General features: G+C 43.7%; 1 protein-coding gene across 1 annotated transcript in view; it reads left to right on the forward strand.

The window, feature by feature from the left end:
• The first annotated feature begins 214 nt into the window (after window positions 1–214).
• fbxo41 (F-box protein 41) overlaps window positions 215–23,558 on the forward strand; it is a 34,268-nt gene continuing 10,924 nt past the window's right edge. Inside the window, exons 1-13 of the mRNA XM_086119533.1 lie at window positions 215–831; window positions 2,033–2,262; window positions 8,891–9,095; window positions 11,998–12,071; window positions 14,006–14,391; window positions 15,817–16,055; window positions 16,311–16,426; window positions 16,606–16,758; window positions 17,029–17,124; window positions 17,221–17,339; window positions 19,196–19,354; window positions 20,417–20,532; window positions 20,987–21,942. Coding sequence (XP_085975659.1) covers window positions 283–831; window positions 2,033–2,262; window positions 8,891–9,095; window positions 11,998–12,071; window positions 14,006–14,391; window positions 15,817–16,055; window positions 16,311–16,426; window positions 16,606–16,758; window positions 17,029–17,124; window positions 17,221–17,339; window positions 19,196–19,354; window positions 20,417–20,532; window positions 20,987–21,049 — 2,505 coding nt within the window. The 5' untranslated portion in view covers window positions 215–282 and the 3' untranslated portion in view covers window positions 21,050–21,942. The remainder of the gene's footprint in view (window positions 832–2,032; window positions 2,263–8,890; window positions 9,096–11,997; window positions 12,072–14,005; window positions 14,392–15,816; window positions 16,056–16,310; window positions 16,427–16,605; window positions 16,759–17,028; window positions 17,125–17,220; window positions 17,340–19,195; window positions 19,355–20,416; window positions 20,533–20,986; window positions 21,943–23,558) is intronic.

Genomic DNA, 23,558 nt, shown 5'->3' on the forward strand with positions numbered 1-23,558 from the left:
TAGAGTTATTATCTGTACAAAAAATAAAAAATCAAGATTTTTTTTTTTTTACTATATTCTCTCAAGCTCCTATTGTGTTTTCTTCTGTTCTAGGCAGTGACGGCGGCATGAAAAGACCAAGCGAGAGTTGCCATGATGTGAACTTCTAAGATCTGTCCTCACCCTGCTGATTGACGGCTGCTGTTGTGACCATGAGAGCATCCGATGGGTTCTTAACCCGCCGGCGCCACCGTCCGGTTGCGTGAGCGCCGTCCAACTCTCCCCCCACAGATCTCGCACGGCATGGCCTCTCTGGACCTGCCGTATCGCTGTCCTCGCTGTGGGGAGCACAAGCGCTTCCGAAGCCTGTCGTCCCTGCGTGCCCACCTGGAGTACAACCACACGTACGAGACCCTCTACGTCCTCTCCAAGTCCAACAGCGTTTGCGACGCCACCGCCCTGCTGCCCCTCGTGGCGGAGGGAGCCCTCCTGCCGCCTCCCAACGATAACGACCCCTTTGAGCCGCTGCAGCCGTCGGCATTGAAAGAGCGCCGCTTCCCCTGTCGCGAGCTTCCGTGCGTGGACGACCTGAGTTTGACGCCGGCGGGCTCCAACACTTCGGCCAGGTACATCCCCAATGTGGAGTTTCCTCTGGGGGAGATTTTGATGAAGACGGCCATGACATCCACAGACCCCGGCCCCTATGGGAACCCCAGTACAGCCGTGGCCGTAGCAGCTAACGTCGCCGCCAGCGCAGTGGAGGCGGCATATGAAGAAGGCCTGGCCAGATTGAAGGCGCGCGCCTTTGAGCGTCTCGAGCTGGATGAAAGGATGGAGAAGCTTTCTGAAGAGGTAAATAGGATCATTTATATTCCAGTACCCAGTCAGTTGATGGGGACAGGATACGTCCAATGTTGTCATTTGGGGGCCCAATGCTAACCCATTCTTGGGGCCCTCCGGCCCCCACATTAGTGTGCGGCAAAGATTTTGAATATTTATCATCAACGAGATCAATAATCCTTCTTGAGGATTAACACGCAAATTATTCCAAGCCTTTGTGACTGATAAGAACATAAATCGTCCTTTAATGTAGCTTCCCCTTTTGATCGCTTTAGTAATCATATCTTCAGAATGAACAGCATCACTCGTATTACTCTCCACTTCATCTTTATTGTCTTCTTGTCAGCTGACCCCTACAGCAGTGCTACTGGAAAGCACCTTTGACTGTTTCCGTCAGTGACGTAGCTTTACCGTCACAGTGAAAAAGCTTAAAACCTTATGGGATGGAACAGCCCATTGCATGAAAATGGAGGAACGCGATTCAAATGATCCCCTAATCCAATCTGTCTATGGCAAATGGCAGAGTTTTTTTTTTTAATCCACGTATGATTGAACTCTAAACTAGATCTTATTGAATGTATTGTTGTACTTCAAGTCAAGTCACATTTGTTTTATACACCCCTTAATCCCAAAGTCTCCAAAGGGCTTCACGTGCCCACAGTTGACAAATCTTACTGACATCCCCTAAACCCGAGGAGGGCAAGGAAAACGCCAAACAAACCATCCGGGGAAAAAAAAAGAGAAACCTTGAGAAGGGGCCGCAGATGGGAGAATCCCCCTTCCAGGATGACCAGGCTGCAATGGATGCCGAGTGGGCATCATTTGACACAATATTGTACTGTAACATGTTAGCTAGAATGATATAAAAGTCCATTTAAGATGCAGGGAGGTGCCTCTGAATGCGGCCCAGTTGGTCAATGAAGAAAAATCTTCATAACAGCGCCTCTAAGCGGTCTCTTGTCCAGCTCCGTCGGTGCAAATCATGTCCACATTCAATCGGAACAGAATCCGCACGACAACATCCAATCGGGTCATCATCAAAATGCTCCGAGCGAGAACGAGAATTTTTAAGTGAATAACGGAGCATAATTTGAAGTGCCGTCAGGTATAAAAATGACAGAATCTGTTTTAATAATGTCTTACATGATTGTAAGATGTACAATGCTATGGTTTCCTATACTAGCGCGTGACTTTAACATCCGTCGTCTTGTAGGTGGAGCAGAAAATAGCGGCCCGCGTAGGCCGTCTACAGGCCGAGCTGGAGAGAAAGAGCTCCGAGCTGGAGAGGGCCAAGCACGAGAGCGAGCGGCTCAGCCAGGAGAAACAAGAGCTTGAGGACAAGGCCTTGGAGCTCTCCCGGCAGGTGGACGTCTCGGTGGAAATGCTGGCCAACCTGAAACAGGACCTGGTCAACAAGGAGGCGGAGCTCAACCACAAGCAGCAGTAAGTGACAGCCTTGGTCATGAAAACGTCACCACCGTTGTCCTTCCTTCCCCACTTATAGTCTGCATAAACCCCGTTTAACATTCAAAGGCCGATAGTCCGACTCAAATCATCTCAATTGTACAACCTTTTCAAACCTCATGGCTCGGTGTTTTGGATGTATCACAGAGGGATTTGACGCAAAATTATATTTCATCTCTGGTTACTGTCTTGAAATTGGCCCGATCCTTTTCTATCAGCCTTCATTAGCAAATTGATTTTTTATTTTTTTTGCAACCCTAGACTGTGTCCCTTTCACCGTAGGAAATGAAAATCCATCAAAAATCCCATTTGCAGGCTGAAATATTGGAAGAGTGAGGCCAAACAGCATTACTGCTAATAAAATATGACAATTGAAGGTGAAGACCAATGCAGAAGTATGACTTGAATGTATAGAGGGTTTCAACACCAAAACAGTTGCTTGTGCCTGCAAAAAAGTTACATTTGCTGTCGTGCGATCATCATGACATTTCACTAAAGCAAAAGCAATCCAGTCAAATTAATCCTTTAGAACACAGGTGTGAAAGTCAAGGCCCGGGGGGCAGATCCGGCCCACCACGTCATTTTGTGGCCCGCAAAAGCAAATCATCGGTGTCAACTTCCATGATCCCTGCTTAAATCTGTACCAAAATTTCAAATTGTCTTACGTAATAAATAACGGTAACATTTTGCAATAAGTTTGTTACCCTGTTGACACTCACTTGAGAACTAATTGAACAAATACTTGACTGATTTCAAAACTAGTGAGCCATCATTTATTTTGTGTACAAGTAATAAGACAATGTGATGATTAAACATTTATTCGGTTTCACTGTCGTAACGGCCCTCCGAGAGAAGATGTAAGTCCAAAGTGGCCCGCGACAAAAATTAGTTTGACACCGCTGCTTTAGAAACTCACTGAGCTGAAGTTGAGGTAAATGTGCTGATGTCGCATTTTTTTTCTTCTTTAAAGACACTTAGGAGGTCAATATTTGGCGTGGAAGCTCGATGTCAGCATAATGGTCAAGTGTGTCCCGATACTTTTGCCCACGTGGCGTTTGTCTGATTGTCCTTTTCACCAGGCAGCTTCATGAGCTGGCTCATGTTTCCGATTCTATAAATAGAAGTCTTGGTTGGACATGAAGCGCACAGTCTGGTGATGGATGTCATTTCTGGACATGAATCTGATGAGTGTGTTTGATGTTCTCCCACAACATGGCTATGGACAAAGTAAGACCAGAACTATTTTGAAGATTTTTTTTTTTAAGACTGAATTCGATCCAAAGAAGCATTTACTGTTGCCCAGAAACAGAACAGAATCTATGTTAATTAAACAAGAGTGTATGGTAGACATAATAATGTCCATGTTCACATGACATGCCGAGGGGGATGAAAGCGACACTAAACTCAAGATGATATCGTTATTTTATCAGCTAAAATTATTTATTTAAAAAAAAAGATTAAAACGATGCAGCGACCTACTTAAGCATCTGCACCATTTTTTTTTCAGTCTTTCACAAGAGTGCTAATTCAGGTGATTGTGACAAATATTGGCCAGTTCAGCCACATATAGAAAAACCATACAGGGTTATTAAATATTCAGCAACTACACACTACATATTGTCGCTGTCCGACGGAATCATGACATCTCAAAATGACGGCTTGCTTGAATTACCGAACACCGCAGAGTTTAAATTGGCATTATCTGTGTTTTACTTTGCTGTAATATAGCATTGCACACCAACATCAACACAACCTGAAAATCATGTTCAGTAGCTAGTTTAATACGCTATAAACAATCACTAATTCATTACACCTAAAAAAATAAATTAAAATTTAAAAATGATTACGCTGTCATTGATTGAAATGTAAATTAGAGCGCCAGCTTCTCCCGCGAGCACCCAGCGGCCAAATTACAACATTTTAATCAATGACAGCATAGTAAGCTTTTTGGGATAATAAACTTGAGCTACATTTTTCCGGGCAGCCAGGACAGAGAGGTTTGTATCCAAAGTTTTGGTTCTGTTTCAAAATTGGAGGACATCTTGTTAGTTTGTCTCTTTGTCTATTTCGCATGTGTGTGTGTGTGTGTGTGTCTTGTATGTGCCCTGCTACTGACAGGGTGGGAGGCTCAAGCTCCTTGACCATAATAAAGAAAAGTACAATAGAAAATGGACGAATGGATTTGTAGTGGGGGGGGCGATATATGTATATATACTGTATATATATCTATATATATATTGCTGATTAAATCCTACTCCCCCTGGACAGTTTATTAGGTACACTTATTATTTTACCATTGAGCGCCAAAGCACTGAATCGTGCCTTCTCCAAGATAATCCGTGCTTGTTCTCTCGTTTTGCCTCTCTTTGCGCGCAGTTTCTCAGTCTGTTTCTCTCTGGGGTGAAGCTGGCAGTCAACCAGTGAGATCATTCACACTCTAAAGTACAGAACAGCTAAGCAAAGATAGGGGGGGAAAAAGAGCATCACCGTCAGTGTGCGTCCGACTGAACCCGTGACTAAGCATTCCTTAACGGACACACAGCCTTTTCAAAGTCACTGCGTGTCACGAGGCTTGAACAGAATCTTGTTGGTCCATCAGAGGCGAGAAGTATGAAAAATGTGAGTTGCTAGGCGACGACGGGACACTTAGCGGCGGTATCCATAAATGTGAGAAATAAACTAAAGGCAGATGATTGATTTTCTACTCCGAGGTAGTGTAAATAAAAGAACGGTAATTCCCAAGCACGCATTTTGGATTGCAGTGTATGCTAAACGTAATAGGTCGGTTCAGGAAAGTACATCACAAACACACAGTTTCCCCCCTTCACTGTGGTTCATTGTTCACACCTGCGCGGATGTTTTTTTAAATTTAATTTAATTTTTTTACAAAATACGGTAGTGTTTCAACTTACTGAATTATCTTGCCATCACTCGGCAGATTGAGTGTGCAAAAATTGATGCTACATGTGCTAAATAGCGGCATTGAACTTCACAACAAGCAACAGATAGTGTTCTAAAAACACACACACACAAAAAAACAGGACCAGTGCTTGCTTCCTATTCCCATTCCCAGTTCAAATTTAAAGAGAGTTACACATTGTGTCAAGTATTTTAACCAGCCCCCACAAGTTACAAAAGCCTGCTAGCTTGATAATAACACACAATACAAAAAGCCATTGGGGGATAATGAAACTCTCATTGATGCTGCAGTATTTATGACTCTTTAAGCAACAGCTATTTAAGCACAATCGGTGCAGAAACACATATAGACACACAATATAATACCCACAGGCTTGTATTATCTCTGCACAATATGACAAATATGATTGTGGATTACTGGGACACCAACTTGTGAAACTCTTCTTTGTGTCTATTCTTCTATGTCTGAAGAAGCACAACGTCAGTCGCCTGACGTGTGGGCGCGACTGTCTGTTTTTCGCCGTTGTTCATCTCAGTCGCCTTTGACCACGTCGCTCGGTGACCGCGGGCCTTAGTGTTGCTGTACTTGAATCTCCTTTTCACGCAGCTTCATCTCTCATTCGGGCCCTCACAGTCAATCATCTGCACTCGTTCAATATTAATGAGGCGGCGTCGTGAATTTGCTCAAATCCTCTGCGACACCTGTGAAAAGGATCTTAATTTGCATTCAAAGAGAATCCCTCCTTCAGATGATTATTCAGGCCTGTTCCAGCGAGGTGTCTCACTGTATCGGACGAGCTTGATCTGACAAGGGGACAGTGAACGAAGCGCTTGTTAGCAACGTATGAGAACTGGATGCTTTTCAAAATCAATACGGCTTTAGATCTCATGACAGAAATATTGAATTGTAAATTAAGGACTCTTGGAACTTAAGGTTTTGCACCACAATGTTTATAAACATTCATTGTAATTGGGAACAATATGTAGCCATTCCGTGACTAGCGGCTAGCACGTTTCTCATTTGCCTCACTGTTTTGAGTTCAAATCTAGGCTCTGAACTTCCCATGTGGTGATGACAAGGTTTCCCCGTGCTTGGGTGGCCGCCCCCCCCCCCCTTCCTGGTGCTTCAGCTTCCTCTCCCATACCAAAGAATAACATCTTACAAAGTCACTCATAAAATGTGCACCTGGAGGTGTACACACTTCAATAACATGGCGGCCCGCCTTCCTCATCTCCCATTGTCCATGGAAACACATTTCACCTTGAGGGTTTATGTCCAAGGTGATAGTGTGTGTGTGTGTGTGTGTTTGTGTGTGTGTGTGTGTGTGTGTGTGTGTGTGTGTGTGTGTGTGTGTGTGTGTGTGTGTGTGTCCTGTCAATTCTTGTCTTTTTTTTTCCCCTTTTCCATGACAGAAAACGTGGTGATACACAATTGTGATTTACAATCATACTGGACATTGTGTGTTTGCAAACAATTGGTGTTTTTTTTTTTTACACCAATAATGAAAAATTAATTGACATAAATTAATCTCTTCCAGGGTCAAATCATCACACTTTTAAACCCTTTTTTTGGTTTACAGTCAGTGTTTTAAGTAACATTATAAATTGCCAAATTGTTCTTCAACTACAAAGTTCTGTTAAAAAAAAAAGGGAAAGAAAGGAGAGACTGTATACAATATTTATTTTATTGGACAATTTCAGTAAGAATCGTCAGACACTTTCAATGGGTTTTTAACAGGAAATGTTTTTTTTTTTTTTTTTTTAACTAGTTGTCACATGATACAATAATGGTCATGTTTCATCATAGATGTGTGTGTGTGTGTGTGTGCGTGTGCATGTGTGTGTGTAAATATGGGAACACTAGGACCCAATAACTAATGTTCTTGCCGGCTATCACAAAGACACAAGAAATGATGTCGATTTTCGGTCAACCAGCTGGAGTGTTGATGTGTAGGACAATGCAGTTTTAAAACATCACTGAACATCATAGCAATCCGTGTATATCATGCAAACATGGCCCCAAGGGAATGGCTATATGCTTGACGCTCCCAAGACTCCCGCTGCTAATGAGGTACGAATTACCTTGAAGACGCACATACCAATACGTCCGGCGGTGTCAATCAAAAGTGACAGAAAAAGACTTTTGGTAACGGATCTGGTTGTAGTGTGCAGCTGTGCCTAATATTTTGCCCAGTCTATTTTAAAAACTGTTTGACAGGGCTCTGAACCAGAGTGTCAGCCGCACACGGCAGATGGGGGAAGACAGTTGAGATGGATAAAATGGTCTTTGTCTTACATGCACACGCACGCGCGCAGCCAGTTACGTTTGTCTCAAGCAGTGCAGCCACAGAATCATGAATTCTAATCACCGATTGTTGCCATGTCAAAGTCTTCATACATAGATATGAATCATGTTAGCAACAAATAGCCGACATACGCGTTGATCTTATCGCTTTATGCAGATGGCTTCGGAGCCAATTGTGCAATTATTGGCAGATTCACTTGTCACTTCCTTCACTTTGGTGTCAATGGATTTCCAGTAGTCCTTTTTTAGAGCGACAATAGAGAAGTCATCTGAGCCTGATGGCACATTATTTTTAGCCCAGAGCGCCCCAATTTCAAGAAATGTTAGCGTGACTCTTGCATAAGTGAGCCCTCCAATCAGGCTGGGCCATACTCGGAAGCTGATTTTCTGTTTTTTTGGAACCAATGAGGAAGAAGGAGGAAGAAGGTGAACATTTCGTCTCTCAGTGCCAAAGTCTGGTAGTGAATGCAGATCACAATGGTCAATTTTGAGGTCACATTCGGTTCTTAATGTGTTTTTTTACTGCAATGTTCAATGGCAAAAAGGCATGTGTACCTTTTCTGGCTTTACTACTTTGAAATATATCTATGAGGCAAAAAACATACATTTGAGCCCTCACCGAGACAGTGCATATTTTGCTGAAAACGTTTTTTTCAGACCTTCATAAGTCAAGTCATGCAAACTAAACTAAAAACTGAGTGTGCTCCTTTTCCAAAAGTTGGCCCCAGTTTATCAACTTGAATAACATAAAATCATTGAAAAAAAAGTATATCCCGATATTCATAACGTACTAAATGAAATGTGTCGACAAGTTTTCAAAAGTTGTTTGTCTTTTGAATGTGTGTCAAGGGGCCCTATTTTCACAAACAGGCGCACCTGACATTTTGGTGACAGAAAGTAGACAAGACATTAGACCCGGTGAAACCAAGTCTAAGTTGTGGCGCAGGTGGCAACATCCAATTTTGGTGGATTTGGTCAAGGCACAGGAAGACTGTGCTCTGCTGAAATGTGGGGCGGGTGTCATCGTCTTCCGTTCATAAATATGACATCAGCATGCATCAAATCCTCAGAATCGTTTTAGAACTGAATTAATTATGATTATTATTAGCATCTTTAATATGTTTTTACCTAAGCCCTGGGCAACTGTGATATCTTCAGCAATTGCTCAATCGGCTTCAAGTCAGATAATGAAGTTGGCCATTGCATAATTTTCCACTTCTTTGCCTTAAAAGCTTGCTTAGATTTTTGTTTGAGTTTTGCTTGTAAGTAAACAATTTATAAATAAATCTGCCAACAAAGTTACAGCAGTTCGCTCTACAAATAAGATATAGTTGTCACGTGAAAGTACAAAAAGTGTGAACTATAGTATTTCTCTCTCCTCAGGGAGGTGGCTCAGATCGACCAGTTCCTGCAGGAGACTGCAGCACGCGAGGCTAACGCCAAAGTTCGCCTGCAGCAGTTCATCGAGGAGCTGCTGGACCGAGCCGACCGTGCCGAAAAGCAGCTGCAAATCATCAGCAGCTGCGGCACCACGCCCAACGGAAGCCTGGGTCGCTGTAGTCTCCAGGGCAAGGGCAACGGACGCCAGGTAAGGAAAGATTAGCATGACTAGCACGGTTGGATCGCGGTTAACCGCTCTGACCCGCAGGGTTCGAATCCCTATTGGTGTGTGTCAAGAGTTGTTTGTACCTTGCGATTGATTGACGACCAGTCCAGGGTGTACTACAATTCTAGGCTTAAGTCATTTGTTTTACCACTTCTGTGCGGTATTATGAGATGCAATTTAGCTCAACACAATTTTATGTTTTTCTTTTTTTATTTTATTTGTATTTGTGTTTAACATATTTCTATTTTTGTATTTTACATTATTTGTACACGGCAACATTGATTTTTTTTTTCTCGTTAAGCACGTGCCCTGAGATTCCGATCAAATTAATAAATTTACCAGAATATTTTTTGGACAAGAATAACTTTTTAAAAATCACAAATAATAATCCCTGAAACATCAATGTTATTGCCCAAAAAATTTAATTTTACATATGCACACAGTGTTGTATGTTTCTAAAATAAAGGAGTAATATTTTGAGAAAGGGTCAAAATTGTAGAATTCTGCTGTACTACTTACCAGAAAGAGACAAAATAGCCTTGTTGATCTCATCCTACGTTAATAAAAACGTAGCAGCCAAGCATGTCGCTTATTTAGATCATCATCCAGAATCTCGGGCTGGAGAGACGGAGAGAGAAGCCACCTGCTCGATTGCACAGATGGATGCGTTTCCATGGAAACCAGTTCTTGCTTCTCATTCAAGGTTTTGAGATGGTTTTCGATGTGATGCAACATGCTACAGATCTGCCATCCTCTAAACAGCGTGTCTAACTTGAGCCTCTTTCACACAGAGACTCTGCGTGAATTGTCACATCCAAGCAGTAATACAAGAAAAGATTTATCTGCCTGCGTAAAAGAATTGCTTCGTGCAGGGTCAGATATTCCAGCATTCCAAGATTCACCACCTCGGTGCACAGTTAGCCATCAAGCTATGCCTACAAACCCCCTCCAAAATGCATTTACCCCCGAGTTGATATGTCGCAAGCGATGCACGGAGCTAGATTATGCCGAGTTGGCTGCCTCAGCTGCAAATTGGCATGCCGCTAGTATCAATTAGCCTAGCCGCTTGCGGGCTTGTGCACCGGCTGACCAGTGTTGGCTCCATCCAGTACTCCTCAGTCTCACCCCATCGGGGTTGGCTAGCCTGCAAGCTAATGAGCTAGCGAGCTTGAAACAACCACGGGAAGTGAGGTGGGGGTGTTGGATGAACCATCAAGTATGTTAGTACCTGGCTCCGTGGTTTTGGGTGTTGGGCCTTAGGCCTAAGGAGACACTTAGGGAAAAGTGAACTGTTTATTCAACACAACGGCACACGTTTTTCAGCCTGCAGCAGCCGACTGCAAACATTTAAGCACGAACTGTGCCAACAAACGTAATTGAGAGGTGAAGGTTGGACACGCCCACACTCATTTCTTAGACATGGTCGAGCGTGGTATGACTAAGGTTCAGAGAAAAATGTAATTTGTTACAATTAGTTGCAATTTTCTAAGAATATTTATATATGTAAGGTTGTAATTTTACAAGATTAAAAATGTAATTTTAACGAAAATTTAAATCTAGAAATATACAATCGTCACAACATCATGTAAATCAGTGGTTTGCAAATTGTGGTACGCAGGCTCCCTCTGGCGGTACACAAAAGAATTAAATGTTCAAACCGCATACCATGTGCAATGTCTTGGAATTTTTCATTTGTTTTCGTCCACTGCAGTGCATTTGTTCAGTACACTAAAGCTGTATTTCACTTTTCAGTACAATACATTTGCATTTAATCATCCTGATTTTTTTTTCAGTCCAATTTTTATTTCACCTAGCAGAGTATTTTTTTTTCCAAGTAGTCCTTGATGTAAGAATTTCAAGAATCTCTGGTGTAAGCATTTGTGTTCCTTCACACGCTTAGATCAGCTTTTGTTCTTGGCTGATGTCATCTACATCACGTATTTACACGCCTTTATGCATACCTCGCGACCTTCTCGAGAGGGCTCTCATATATGTGCTGCGTTGCGGTTCGAAGATGATAAGCTGTGATGAATTAATTCCTCAGTCAAATGTGATCATTTTGCGAAGGCAGACATTTTGATGCATTTCTTTCATTAAATGGTGCAGGTGGACCATTGGAGAGCTTGAAGCGTGACTTATTGTATGTGAGCCACCTAATTAAAGCTTCGACCTGCTCTGCTGTGGCTGCTAGCTGACCTGGAGTCAGCTTTCTTTATCCCGCACTGGGCGCGAGGCCACCGGCAGGGCTACGTTTTACATTTAGAGAGGGATTTTTTTTCTTTTTCTTTTTTTTTTCTTTTAATGTTTGCACATTGTTGCAGTTGGCAGCAGTTCACATTCGCGTACTGTACAACGGATCCGAATCCAAAAGCTCCGGCAGCATGAAAACAGCTTCGGGGCAAGCGAGTGAAGGTCAGCTTGTGCTCACCCAGTAAAAATAGTCTTGCCAGATGAAACCTTCTTAACGCCGCACTCATGCTCCTGTAGCACCATCTTCAGGTTAATTCTCATCAAAGGAATCAATTTTGCAATTAAGTCACCGTTATGCAATTGCACATTTTTGTTTGTAACACTGCTCAGCTCTAATAGAGGACATGAGCTATCACAGCCTGCAGTTTGTGATGTAAAACTGCAAATGAGGCTGCTGTTCATTATCATGCAGCAGTATGAATTTATGTTTTGCTGTATTTAAAGCGTCCTCGCCACTGGGGAAGCAATTAAAGACACAGCAGGAGCATTAAAGGTGTCTCCCGCCCACACACAGCCCGTCATGCATGAGCATAGGTCGCCGCAAAATACACGTTGCCATGTGACTAATACAACTTTTTTTTTCCTCAGACTTTTATGTTTTCTGAATAATAGACGTCTTGATGTTGGTCTGCAGAGAAACTCCAGCATCTCTGGAAGCACAAGAGGCATCTACCAAGCATCTGAAAGACGCTCCTCCCCCAGTACAGGGTAAGGTGCAGCTGTTTGCAATCGCCTCCATGATAAATATGCTGTGTGTGTGTGTGTGGGGGGGGGGACGACGACAAAAAACAACATCCAATTCTGGCTCAGGCAAAGAAGAAGCCAGCTGAGCGCGTTTGAGGAAAAACAACCAATCAGAGAAAGAAGGTGGGACTTACGAGGTCTCAATCATTTGTCGCGTAGTTGAGGGGCTGCAAACTCTCCCGGCCTAGTGCTGACCTTGTTACACCAAAACCATAATTCATACTGGAGTGTTGCTGGAACACAAACTTTTGGCGAGGCCACAATGAATTTTATTCATGTAAAATTACAAATTAATTCTTGTGAAATCAAACAACTTTATGAAGCAGATTCACGGCCCATCAAAAATGCAAATACACTACACATTAAAATAATGATAAGTAATAACAATCATAAAAGGGTGGCACGGTAGTCGTCCAGCTCCAGCCTCCCTGTGTGGAGTTTGCATGTTCTCCCTGTGCCTGCGTGGGTTTTCTCCGGGTACTTTGGTTTCCTCCCACATTGCAAAAAAAAAAAAAAAAAAAACATGCATGGCAGGTTAATGGAATACTCGAAATTGTCCCTCTGTGTGAGAGTGAGCGCCAATGGTTGTTCATCTATGTGTGCCCTTTTAATTAAATAACATCAATAAAGAAGCTTGAGCTCAGTGTCTGCTTTTCGCCTGGAGCAAATGTGACATCAGACGGAGAGCACGTCACTTTCTGCGAGCGCAACTCAATCTGTGATTTACGGGGACAGACTATGCTTGATCTGTCTCACTAACACCTGTCTTCTTCTGCTAGCTGAGTGCGACTGTACAAACGGATATCTTGGGAAAGTACTGCGTTATTTCACACATTGACATCCAGTCACTGCGTGAGGTCCGACTTCACCGCCAGTTGGGATGCAAATGTTTCCTATTGGGACGTCACACCATTCCCGTCATACACAGAGTTAGTCACGGCGACACACGGTCGGTCCGACAGCCTTCTGTCTCAGTGATGAGCTCCTCGTTTTGGACTAACTGTACAACTGTTCTGTGACCTCAGCAGCTATTTATACAACCAACATAAGCCCGTCTTGCGTCAGTTTAACACCGCAAGTGATTGCTTTTTTTTTTTTTTTTTTTTTTTCAATTACTCTGGTCAACAGCAAATTTTAGTCAGATTTGGCTTTTGTGTCCATAAATGTACTTTGGATGCAGATTTCAAAAATGTACATCAGGTTTGGGAGATATTTTCATTTTTAAGTTTGACCTATAAAAATTTGCGCAATTTGGATTTTTCCATCCATCCGTCCATTCATTTTCCGATCCGCTTTATCCTCACAAGGGTCGCGCGGGGGGGGGGGGGGGGGGGGGGCTGGAGCCTATCCCAGCTGTCTTCGGGCAGTAGGCGGGGTACACCCTGAACCGGTTGCCAGCCAATCGCAGGGCACACAGAGACGAACAACCATTTGCGCTCACAATCACATCTAGAGTGTTCAATCAGCCTGCCATGCCTGTTTTTGAAATGTGGGAGGAAACCGGAGTACCCGGAGAAAACCCACAGAGGCACGGGGAGAACATGCAAACTCCACACAGGAAGGCCAGAGCTGGAATTGAACCCCGTACCTCGGCACTGTGAGGTTGACGCACTGACCACTTGTCCACCGGGCCACCCTTGGATTTTACCTTGCATTGTAATTGCTGAACCTAACTCTTAATTCATAAATATTACTGGATATCTTACTATATATTACAGATGATCCCATTTGAGCTCTTTTGCTAACTTAAACAGCAGCACCAATGAAAGCCTCTCAGGTGAATTCAAGGGTGGAGACATACTACATATTGACAACCAGTTCCCTACGCAGTATTAAAGATCTCAGGATATGTGGATGATTCTCACAGTACAGTATATTCTTGTCATTTGTCATTTCAGCGCATCGGGTCGCATCAAGTCGGTCTCGCAGGGTTCCGGCGGATACGACAGCGACGGCGTGGAGATGCACCCCATGGAGGAGTGCCCCGAGGCTCAGTACTACCACATGCAGTGCCGCCTGAACGAGGTGGCTTACGAGCGCTCCCCCGGATGCGGCGGAGGAGGGAGGAACTGGGGTCTCCGCAAACAGGCCATCCAGAACTGGCAGCGGCGGCCTTACAGGAACAGCACCGAGGGCGAGGAAGGAGACTTGTCCGACGTGGGCTCTCGGACAACTGAATCCGAAGTGGACATGTGGGAGCAGGAGAGGAGGGCAGTGGCGGAAGTGCAGCAGTCGTGTTCCCCCTATCCTTACCACGGCAGGGCTGGATATCGAGCGAACACAGGTACCGTGTAGCAAGGTTATTAGAGGTGGCAAAAACTCATCAATCATTTCATGTCAGCATTCACAGTTCTCAAGGCGAATCTCGGTTTCGGCATTTCTGTGTGGGGGTTTGCATGTTCTCCCAATGCTTGCATGTTATTATTTTTTTTTCTGGTTATTCATGCTTCCTCCACCATTCCCAGAATATCCAAAGCGTGTTAGGTTCATATAAAATTCTGAATTTTTCATAAGTGTGAGCTTTAACGGAGGATATACCCCTTCTGCAAATTCCTCCAAAAATATATATATTTTTTTACAACTTCCTGTTTCAAGGGAAAATTAAATATTATCCTATTTAAAGACACAGTGACACCTAGTGATTTATTTCCAGCATAACACATCTCAACTGAGTGGAAAAGTCAGTCAGGTTGGGTTGAGTTTCAATGCGATATCATGACTCAAAATGCGCTACCTTCTGGAGGGAAAAGGAGCTGTATGACAGCATTTCATACTCGACATTTTACTCACGTTCCCTTTCTGGGAGCTGTCTTTATCATATGTTATCTATATTCGCATACGCACGTTTCTTTCCATAGCATATCACATACAGGGTTTTGTTTTTCTTTTTTTAGTTCATTTGGCAGTTGTAAGTGTAGGTGGTGTGTGTATGTGAGGAGAGTGTCAGTGGCGGTTCACGGGCCTGATGGTTTGGAGCAGACGGCCTTGGACGCCAAAGATGAAGATGAGTCACCTCCGAGCGATCTCCCGTCAACGCCGGTGCTTATTTTCGTTCTGCTCTTCACGAGCTGCACACACACAAAGCTGTTCGAATGGCGCTCCAAATGAATACCTTCACACCTATAGACATCGACCGTGTCTGTACATCCGTTACAAATGCGGCTCAATCTGGTGCAGGCAACACACTGGCCAATTACGTGACTCAAATAGAACATGTCAACTGTATGATTATGGGCCTGGGCTTGAAAAGAAAAAAAGTGAGGTATGCCAGTAAAGTTCCAGAATTGGCATCACAAAAGATATGTGAAACCCAAACTATGAGTATTCCCCTTTCAGTGTATGAGCGTCGTTTGCATCAGTCAATGCGCAATACAGGCGAGACTTGTGCTTGCTTCAAGTTGAGAGCCTGTACGTCCCCATCTCTCACCACCGCGATTAAGCATTTTATATATCCATGCTTTTGGAGGACGCAAATTTAGCAACTCCTCGGTCGCTTCAAACGAACTCTCACCGGTTCTTGAAGGGAAAATAACTGCTGTTGTTCGTGAGATTGGTGTTGTAGTGGCGACAACAGTTGAAATCTTTTATGCCTGATAATGTCTCTGAACAAACGTTTAAGCTAATCACGGTCTATCAAAATCTCTGTCGTTGAATTTGATAATGAAAGTTGCCCTTCTTATCATTTCCTCCACTGTTTATCTATCCGAAGGGCGATGTGAAGGCGTTTACAGCAAACCATGTCGCCACGAGAAGAGCCCTTCCAAATCCAATGAGGTGATCAGTCCGGAGATCCTGAAGATGCGCGCCAGTTTGTTTTGCATCTTCACCTACTTGGATACCAAAACATTGCTGAGAGCTGCGGAGGTCTGCCGAGACTGGAAGTTCGTGGCCCGCCACCCGGCCGTATGGACGCGAGTCTTGCTGGAGAACGCACGCATTTCCTCCAAGGTGAAGAGCATTTGGTTGCCAATTTAACCCTTGAGGGTCCCTATAGGGGCTTCCTGAACCCGTCAGCTGTAAGCGGCGTTCCACTAAGCGCAGTGTGAAAAGGGGCTTAAAAGTCGTGTTTTAAATGGGGAAAGGTTGCACCACTTGGTGGACAAGTGACCACATTGAAAGCCAGGTGTCCATATTGAAATTTTAATATCAAGGATGCCACAACACCAATGCATGGAAATTGTTTTGTCTTTCTCTGTTTGTTAGTTGCTGGGAACGTTGTCTCAGTGGTGCACTCAGACGCACTCGCTCATCCTGCAGAACCTCAAACCGCGACAGCGCGGCAAGAAGGAAACCAAAGAGGAGTACCTGAAAAGCACACGGTGAGCCGCAGTGATGGAACAGGGTAGAATTTCAAACCTTGAACGCTTTGGCAGAGTTTCTTGTACAGCTTCTCTTGCTTGTTTTCATATTCAACGCACGGCAGGAACATTTAAGATCCAGATTTTTCCTGAAGGAATACAAATTGTGAGCGTCCGCTAACCTGATGTCTCCATGTCAGTGGGTGTCTGGAGGAGGGTCTGGAGGCGCTGCTGAAAGCCACGGGAAGTAACCTGCTCATTCTCAAGATTTCGCATTGTCCTAACCTGCTGACCGACCGCTCCCTCTGGCTGGCCAGCTGCTACTGCCGAGCTCTGCAAGCAGTCACCTACAGGTACGCCTTTGCGTCACCTTTTTTTTGACTGGCCCGTCTTAAAAGGAACCCCCCCCCCCCCCCCACACACACACACACACAAAATAGCGAGGTATAACATCAATTGATGAAGTTATGATTGTATTACTGTTCATGTTTTATGTTATGTGTTCTGTCGTATTTTTTTTTGTTATTTTACGTCTTTGCGAGGGAGGGATCCTGTTTCATGCTGCGCGGTTTGGACTATCAATCCTTCAAACCTTGTAAAATGTGTATCGCTGTGTGTTTCAGGAGTGCCACAGACCCAGTTGGCCAGGAGGTCATCTGGGCCCTCGGAGCCGGCTGTAGAGACATTATCTCCCTGCAGGTGGCACCACTACACCCATGGTATTGATAGCACTGAAAAACATTGGGGACACTAACGAGGTTACAACATTACGGAATGACCCGAAGTGACATTGTTGTGATTATCGCCACTTTCAGCCAACAGCCGGCTCGTTTTAGCAACAGATGCCTGCAGACCATCGGGAGATGCTGGCCACATCTCCGTGCGCTCGGCGTCGGGGGAGCAGGATGTGGAATTCAGGGCCTGGCCTCACTGGGTAAGTGTTACTGTCGCTGTTTCGGCTACTGCACAGGTGTCAGACACAAGGCCACAACATTTGATGTTAAATGTAGTGATTCCATCATGAAAAACAAAAGTGGCAAAAATACTCACATGCTGTGTTTCAGTCGAAATACAGATTTGGGTGAAAGTAGAAGTACTGATTTGACTCTTATACTTGTCAATTACATTCAGAACGGTACACCTTTTTTTGATACCTTGAAAGGTTCTCTGCACACAAATTTGTTTCACTCTTTTATTAACTTACATAATGCTCGTATTGAGAACAAATAAGTCACGTGACATTAAAGCAGTGGTTCTTAACCTGGGTTCAACGGAACCTCTGCTATGGAGGTTAAGACACACCCGACTCAACATGTCATTTCGTTATGATACGCCCACTTGGCCATCACTGGCTGCATATGATCACATGACATTGCTTGTCCAATCAGTGCTGCGGGAAATCTAATTCGCTCCTTAGTCAACGTGTGACTGTCTTGATAGTACATCATGCACGGTTCAGTTTGTGCACAATTTTAAAAAACGTATACTTATGTCTTGAAATTTTATTTACTTTTTTCTGGTTTTAATAAATGCGTTTTTTTATGTCTTGAATTTATAAAAAAAAAATCTCATTTTTATTTTTCACTAATGAAGGGTTCGGTGAATATACAGTACGTTTGAACTGTTTGGGTTCAGTACCTCTAACAAGGTTAAAATGTTTGAATAGGATATTATGCATAGGTATATTTTTTTGCTAAAATTATCCCTCTCCGGCTGTATGTTATGCTTGCTATGCTATGCTAATTCAACTATTAATTATTTCTTACCATGTCTTGAATAAAACTAACCAATTAGACACCGTCGAGAAGAAGAAGGCCTGACCGAGGTAATAAAAGTTAAAATGAACAAGTCATGCTAGCAACGTAGCCTCCTCGGCGTGCATGCAAGTTAGTGAGCTGGGGACGTGGGGGGGGGGGGGGGGGGTGACATGATGGTTCCATTCAAATCTTGCTCGCAGCTTCAAGATTATAAACTCTACCGTGACCTTGTCGGTTGTTGTTGTTGTTGTTTTTTAAACAAGAGCTGGCTAGTATTGGCTCAACTTTAATGCTATGCTAACGCAGTGACCTGTTAACAATAAATGATGAATTAGCTTACAAGTAACTGAAAAAGATGCTGCTCTCCATGCCCCCCCCCCCCCACACACATCATAGGTCAAGATCTTAACCGCAGTTGACTTGACCCATTTTTTGATGTGACCTAAGTGGAGTATATCATATTCTAGAAGACAATGCCACCCCTCAATTGAAAGGATAAGAAACACCAATCTAGGAAAGGCCAATACCTCACGGAAGCTGTCCAGGAAAACAGAAGCTGATGTGCAAATTCATGTCACATTTATTTCTGCCCTTTTTTTTCTCCATGGTGTAATCATGCCCGAGGTTAAAAAAAAGTAACAAACCAATTTTGACAACGCAAAAAGTAAAGAGTACAGATATTTGTTTTCAAATGTCGGTTGTAACTTGCCGTGGAATTTAAGCACTCTCAAAAGCAATGAGGAATGCCGTTATTAGTCATGTTCTAGCATCGTAATTCACATGGTTCCGACAGTTACAGCTACGCTTATCTACAATCTCTCATTTCCAGAAAAGACAATTATGCACTCGTGGTTTCACCATGAGTCGAACCAGCCCCCTGAGGGCGCCCACAACTACAATTTGGCCCGTGATGAAAACAAATTTGATGCCCCTGAGCCACAGTATAGGACCACACTTAATCGTTCCAATATAAATCATCACGGGGTGAAAATTGATAATGCTTGTACAAATTGATGTTCCCCTCTTTTGATAGCAAGGAACTGTATGCGCCTTCAAGTGCTGGAGTTGGACCATGTGAGTGAAATCAACCAGGAGGTGGCAGCAGAGGTCTGTAGAGAAGGTTTAAAGGGCCTGGAGATGCTGGTGCTCACCTCCACGCCAGTCACCCCCAAAGCTCTGCTCCACTTCAACAGTGAGTCGGAAAGCAACTGTGTTAGCTTCCATTCATCTATTTTCTGTAGCGCTTGTCTTCCTCAGGGGCGTGAGTCAGCGGCAGCATATCCCACATGGTCGACCGGGTGTGCTATTGTATTGGACAACGTTTATAGGACCCTTCACAAGTGGGTAGAGGGCAAGTGTAGCAAAGACTCGGATTGGTCAATCTTCCATTTCTTTCTGTTTTCGTCATCAAATTGAATCACATTGCAATTATTTATATTGAGGACTACATACAAATGCAGTTCCTTTGTATATTTGTCATTTGATGGCTAAATGTGAGTGCTATGAATCAGCCTTGAAATTCCAGCTTTACACCAGCAGAGCGGAGAGTGCAACATACAAGAATAACATCCATCCATCCATCCATCCTCCATTATCCGAACTGCTTATCCTCACGAGGGTTACGGAAGAATAACATCAAAGTATCATGTACACGTTTGCCGCAGCAAGCAATGAAGAGTGAGCGCACAATTCAACTCAGCTGTATTTATAGAGCACTTTTAAAACCACCCCCACTGCATACAAAAGTGCTGTGCATGGAGCAAAAAGAAGAGCATCCAACAACAAACGAGAAAACACTACATTCATCACGAAGACAGTAGAAAGCAGAAAAACTGTCGAATTAAAAATCAAGTCTGAGCAGGAGCTTTGTCAATTGCCTATTGTACAAATACTAAATATGCCGAAGGGAATGGCTAAGTGTGCTTGCAATGTGCTTTCTAAAAATCTCCCTTTTTTTTTTCCTTTGTGTCTGTTCTGTCATCCAAGTCGTGGTAATGTGCAAAAGTTGAATTGAGATAACCAGACTTTTTTTTTTTTCCTGTTGTTGACTTTGTGGCCTTTTTTTCTTATGCAATGAAGACATTCAAATATGACTTAGGTAGCCATGTTATTTGCGTAATGAGTTTCTTGACATAGAAGTGAATGTGAGCTGCAGCAAGAGTAGCCAGTAGCATGATATGCAGCAAAACCACTCGAATGGAACGCATATCAACTAATAGTCGTGATCGGTTTTCATTCATTCCATTGCGCGCAGGTGTGTGCCGCAACCTGAAGTCCATCGTGGTGCAGATTGGTATCGAAGACTACTTTGAGGACCCCAACAGCCCAGAAGCCAGGAAACTGTTTGATGAGATGGTGAACAAGCTCCAGGTAACAATCAGCGGAATCACTTGCGGGATTTGGAATGGTCTGGCAAAAGCTGCACCTGTCTCGTGAGGGGAAGGTGGGGGGGCTACCTTCTGATTGTACTTGACGAAGTTCTTCTGGTTTTAAGTTGAATCATGGGCATGTTAGCCCGATCAAAGGAGACATGGGGATGCTTTTTAAAACAGTGTGCAGGTGTCTTAATAATGCGATAAGATCTTTGAAATGTCCCCGTTTTTGACGGGTGTACCCTGCTAGGGGTCAAAATAAGTCTATATTTACTCCCGACTTCACGCTGTCCAGAGTGCAATGCGCTCCGCTGTAGTCATCTTAGTGCGCTGGCTGCTAACTTGCTCGACAAATCAACAAGCGAATTCAATTCCTCCTCATGCTGCGCTCCAGAAATCTTTTTTTTCTTTCTTTTTTTAGGAATAAATACTCATTTCTTTCTCCCTCGCAGGCACTGAAGAAAAGACCCGGCTTCTCCAAAATCCTCCATGTGAAAGCGGACAGTCTGTGCTAACATCATTTCATGCCGATTGTGTTGAGAGACGCCGCCGCCGCCCACTATGGTGGCGCCATTCAAGTAAAAAAAGAAAAAAAAAGAAAGACGCTGCTCCGTGCGCGCGTGTGTGTGTAAGAGTAAGTGAACACATCCCGGCTGCAACGGGTGTAACACTGGGCCGCCTTGATGAACATGTACTAAGGCTCAATGTGCACATTGATGCATGAGGAGACACTTGTTGTTTGTTGCGGGGAGGGGGGGGGGGGCGTCATCTGCTGCGCTGCTCTGATGGTTGTGACTTGATGTGGTCTCATGGCGGGATCCGGATGACATTTATTTCAAAAGGAAAAAAAAAAAGCACTGATTCCTTCTTTTATGGATCACGTTGCTTCTTGGAGTGGGATCTCATTGTCGAAATACTCGCAACTGATGTGGACCCGAGGGGCGTGGGGTTAACATTAAGCCTTCCGCTTGAGACAAAATTTTACGCCCGAGGCTTGTGACCGAATTTACACTTCATGCTTCAACTTCCTGCACAAGAAGCGTGCTGCACCTACTTCCTAGGTTTGGCAGTCATGCATTTCCTCAACCGTCCTTTGCTCCTTTTTTTCCCTCCCTGATGGTGTTTATAAAAAAAAAAAAAATGTATCAGGCAAACAAAGAGAACAGCACGCAGAATCCAAAGCAGTGCCATTCATGTCCGCCCTCATCGCGGTGAGATTGTTTTTTTTTTTTTTTTTTAATCCGTTGTGCCATTAATGTGGGAATATTTCATGTCCTTCTAGTTTGGTCGGCTCCTACCGCAAGTGTCGTCACGGTGTTAATTCATTCTTCCTGGTGGCGCCTTCTGATGGATTTTTTTCGACCGTCATCACAATCGGATGGCAGGATTCCTAACGACACAGAGCGCCGTAAGCATGTGATTTCGCCACGCTTCAAAGAACTCTTACCGCCGTGCTTACCGTTTGATATTGATGGCCCCGAACGGTTTTTCAAACCAACGCGACGCTCCTATTGCGTTAACGTAGCTTTGTGATGGGCTACGACGCGTGCCAAAGTGTGTACGAATTCGGGTTACGTCGCCAAGGTACGGTAGTCTTAAATTGTGGAAGCCCCTTGTGCAATGGCCGAAGAAATTGCGTGAATGCTGAGAGATGCCAAAGAAATAGGGAGGTCAATGTAGGTTAATGCATTACAAGATACCGTCGCCATTCCGATTATGGAAGGGCATTTCATTACATTTTCTTGATCAAAATTAATGATCAATTGAAGAGAAACTTTGCAATTAAAGAAAAACACTTTTTGTCATATTTGTTAAAGCACATGACTGAAATATTTTTGGGAGGGGGGGGGGGGGGTGTTAAATCTTTGGCTTCATCTTGTACATCCAATGAGATTTTCTTTTCAACACAGCGCCCAAAGAAAATCAACCAATCAGAGACAGAATGTGTGAGGTCTGAATCATTTGCTGTGCACTCGCAGGGAAATGTGTGCAACAAAACATCCGATTATTGGCCTTACTCCCAGAGTCAGCTAATGACAGCACGCGGAATAAGAAAACTGATAGCTGGATATGATCGTTTAAAAAAATCGGAATGTTTGAATGTGTGAGTGTTTGTCTCTCAGCATTGCCACAAAAAGCACCTTTCTAATCGTACTTATTTTACTTTTCAACGGCGCCCAGTTCTCCACTGCACAAATGTAGCTCGGCTTGGCTCGACTCATTTCCGTTGTTTTCAACGTGTTTGTTCTTCTCAGCATACTGGGAAAACTGCACTCTATTGAATCTATCAGTCGGAATGTGGAGGAACAATGGAGGAACGGAGGAGGTCTTCTGTATTAACAGCATTAGGTCCCACGTTTTATCAAAATGGAGACTGGGTTGTCTAAAACTGCATTGTAAAGCAGTGAGGCACTGCCAAGCTATTATTAGCGCATGTGTTTACTTTTTGTCATTTGTGGTCAAGAGTCATCAGGAGTTAAATGAGGCAAACAGTGTTGTGGTTCTGATGTCAACTCGGCATTTTGATGCGTAAGGGGCCATCAGGGACACTGTCTGTATGTGTGTGTGTGTCTCTCTCTCTCTCTCTCTCTCTCTCAATGTATGTTAACTAATTCACTCCCAAAGACGTTCTTAAACGTCTTTTCAGACTTGGTCCAGAATTGGCTAGTCCTGAATGAGTTAATATGTGTGTGTACTGCTGATATGTCTACACTGCTCTGTACACACACACACACACACATAGCGCCCTCTATTGACGAGCAGCTTCTGGATGTTCTGATAAATCTGGCTAAGTGCAATAATGGCCTGCTGCCTGTATGTAAAAAAGTTTAAATTTGAGCCCTTTCCAGATTCATTTCTGCACTTCACATGAACATCACAACAAGTACAGTCCATTTTTTTGTTTGTTTGCTTTTGTTTTCTGGAAAAAATTGATTAAATGACTTTGGCCAATATTCTCGGAGGGTGGCGATACAGAAGCCTGGTCGTACCTGCTTCTGCCATTGGAAAAGCTCCAACAGCAAG

This window comes from Hippocampus guttulatus, chromosome 9 (assembly GCF_054856545.1).
Source record: "Hippocampus guttulatus isolate MCC_2025c chromosome 9, RoL_Hgut_1.0, whole genome shotgun sequence".
Classification (NCBI taxonomy): Eukaryota; Metazoa; Chordata; class Actinopteri; order Syngnathiformes; family Syngnathidae; genus Hippocampus; species Hippocampus guttulatus.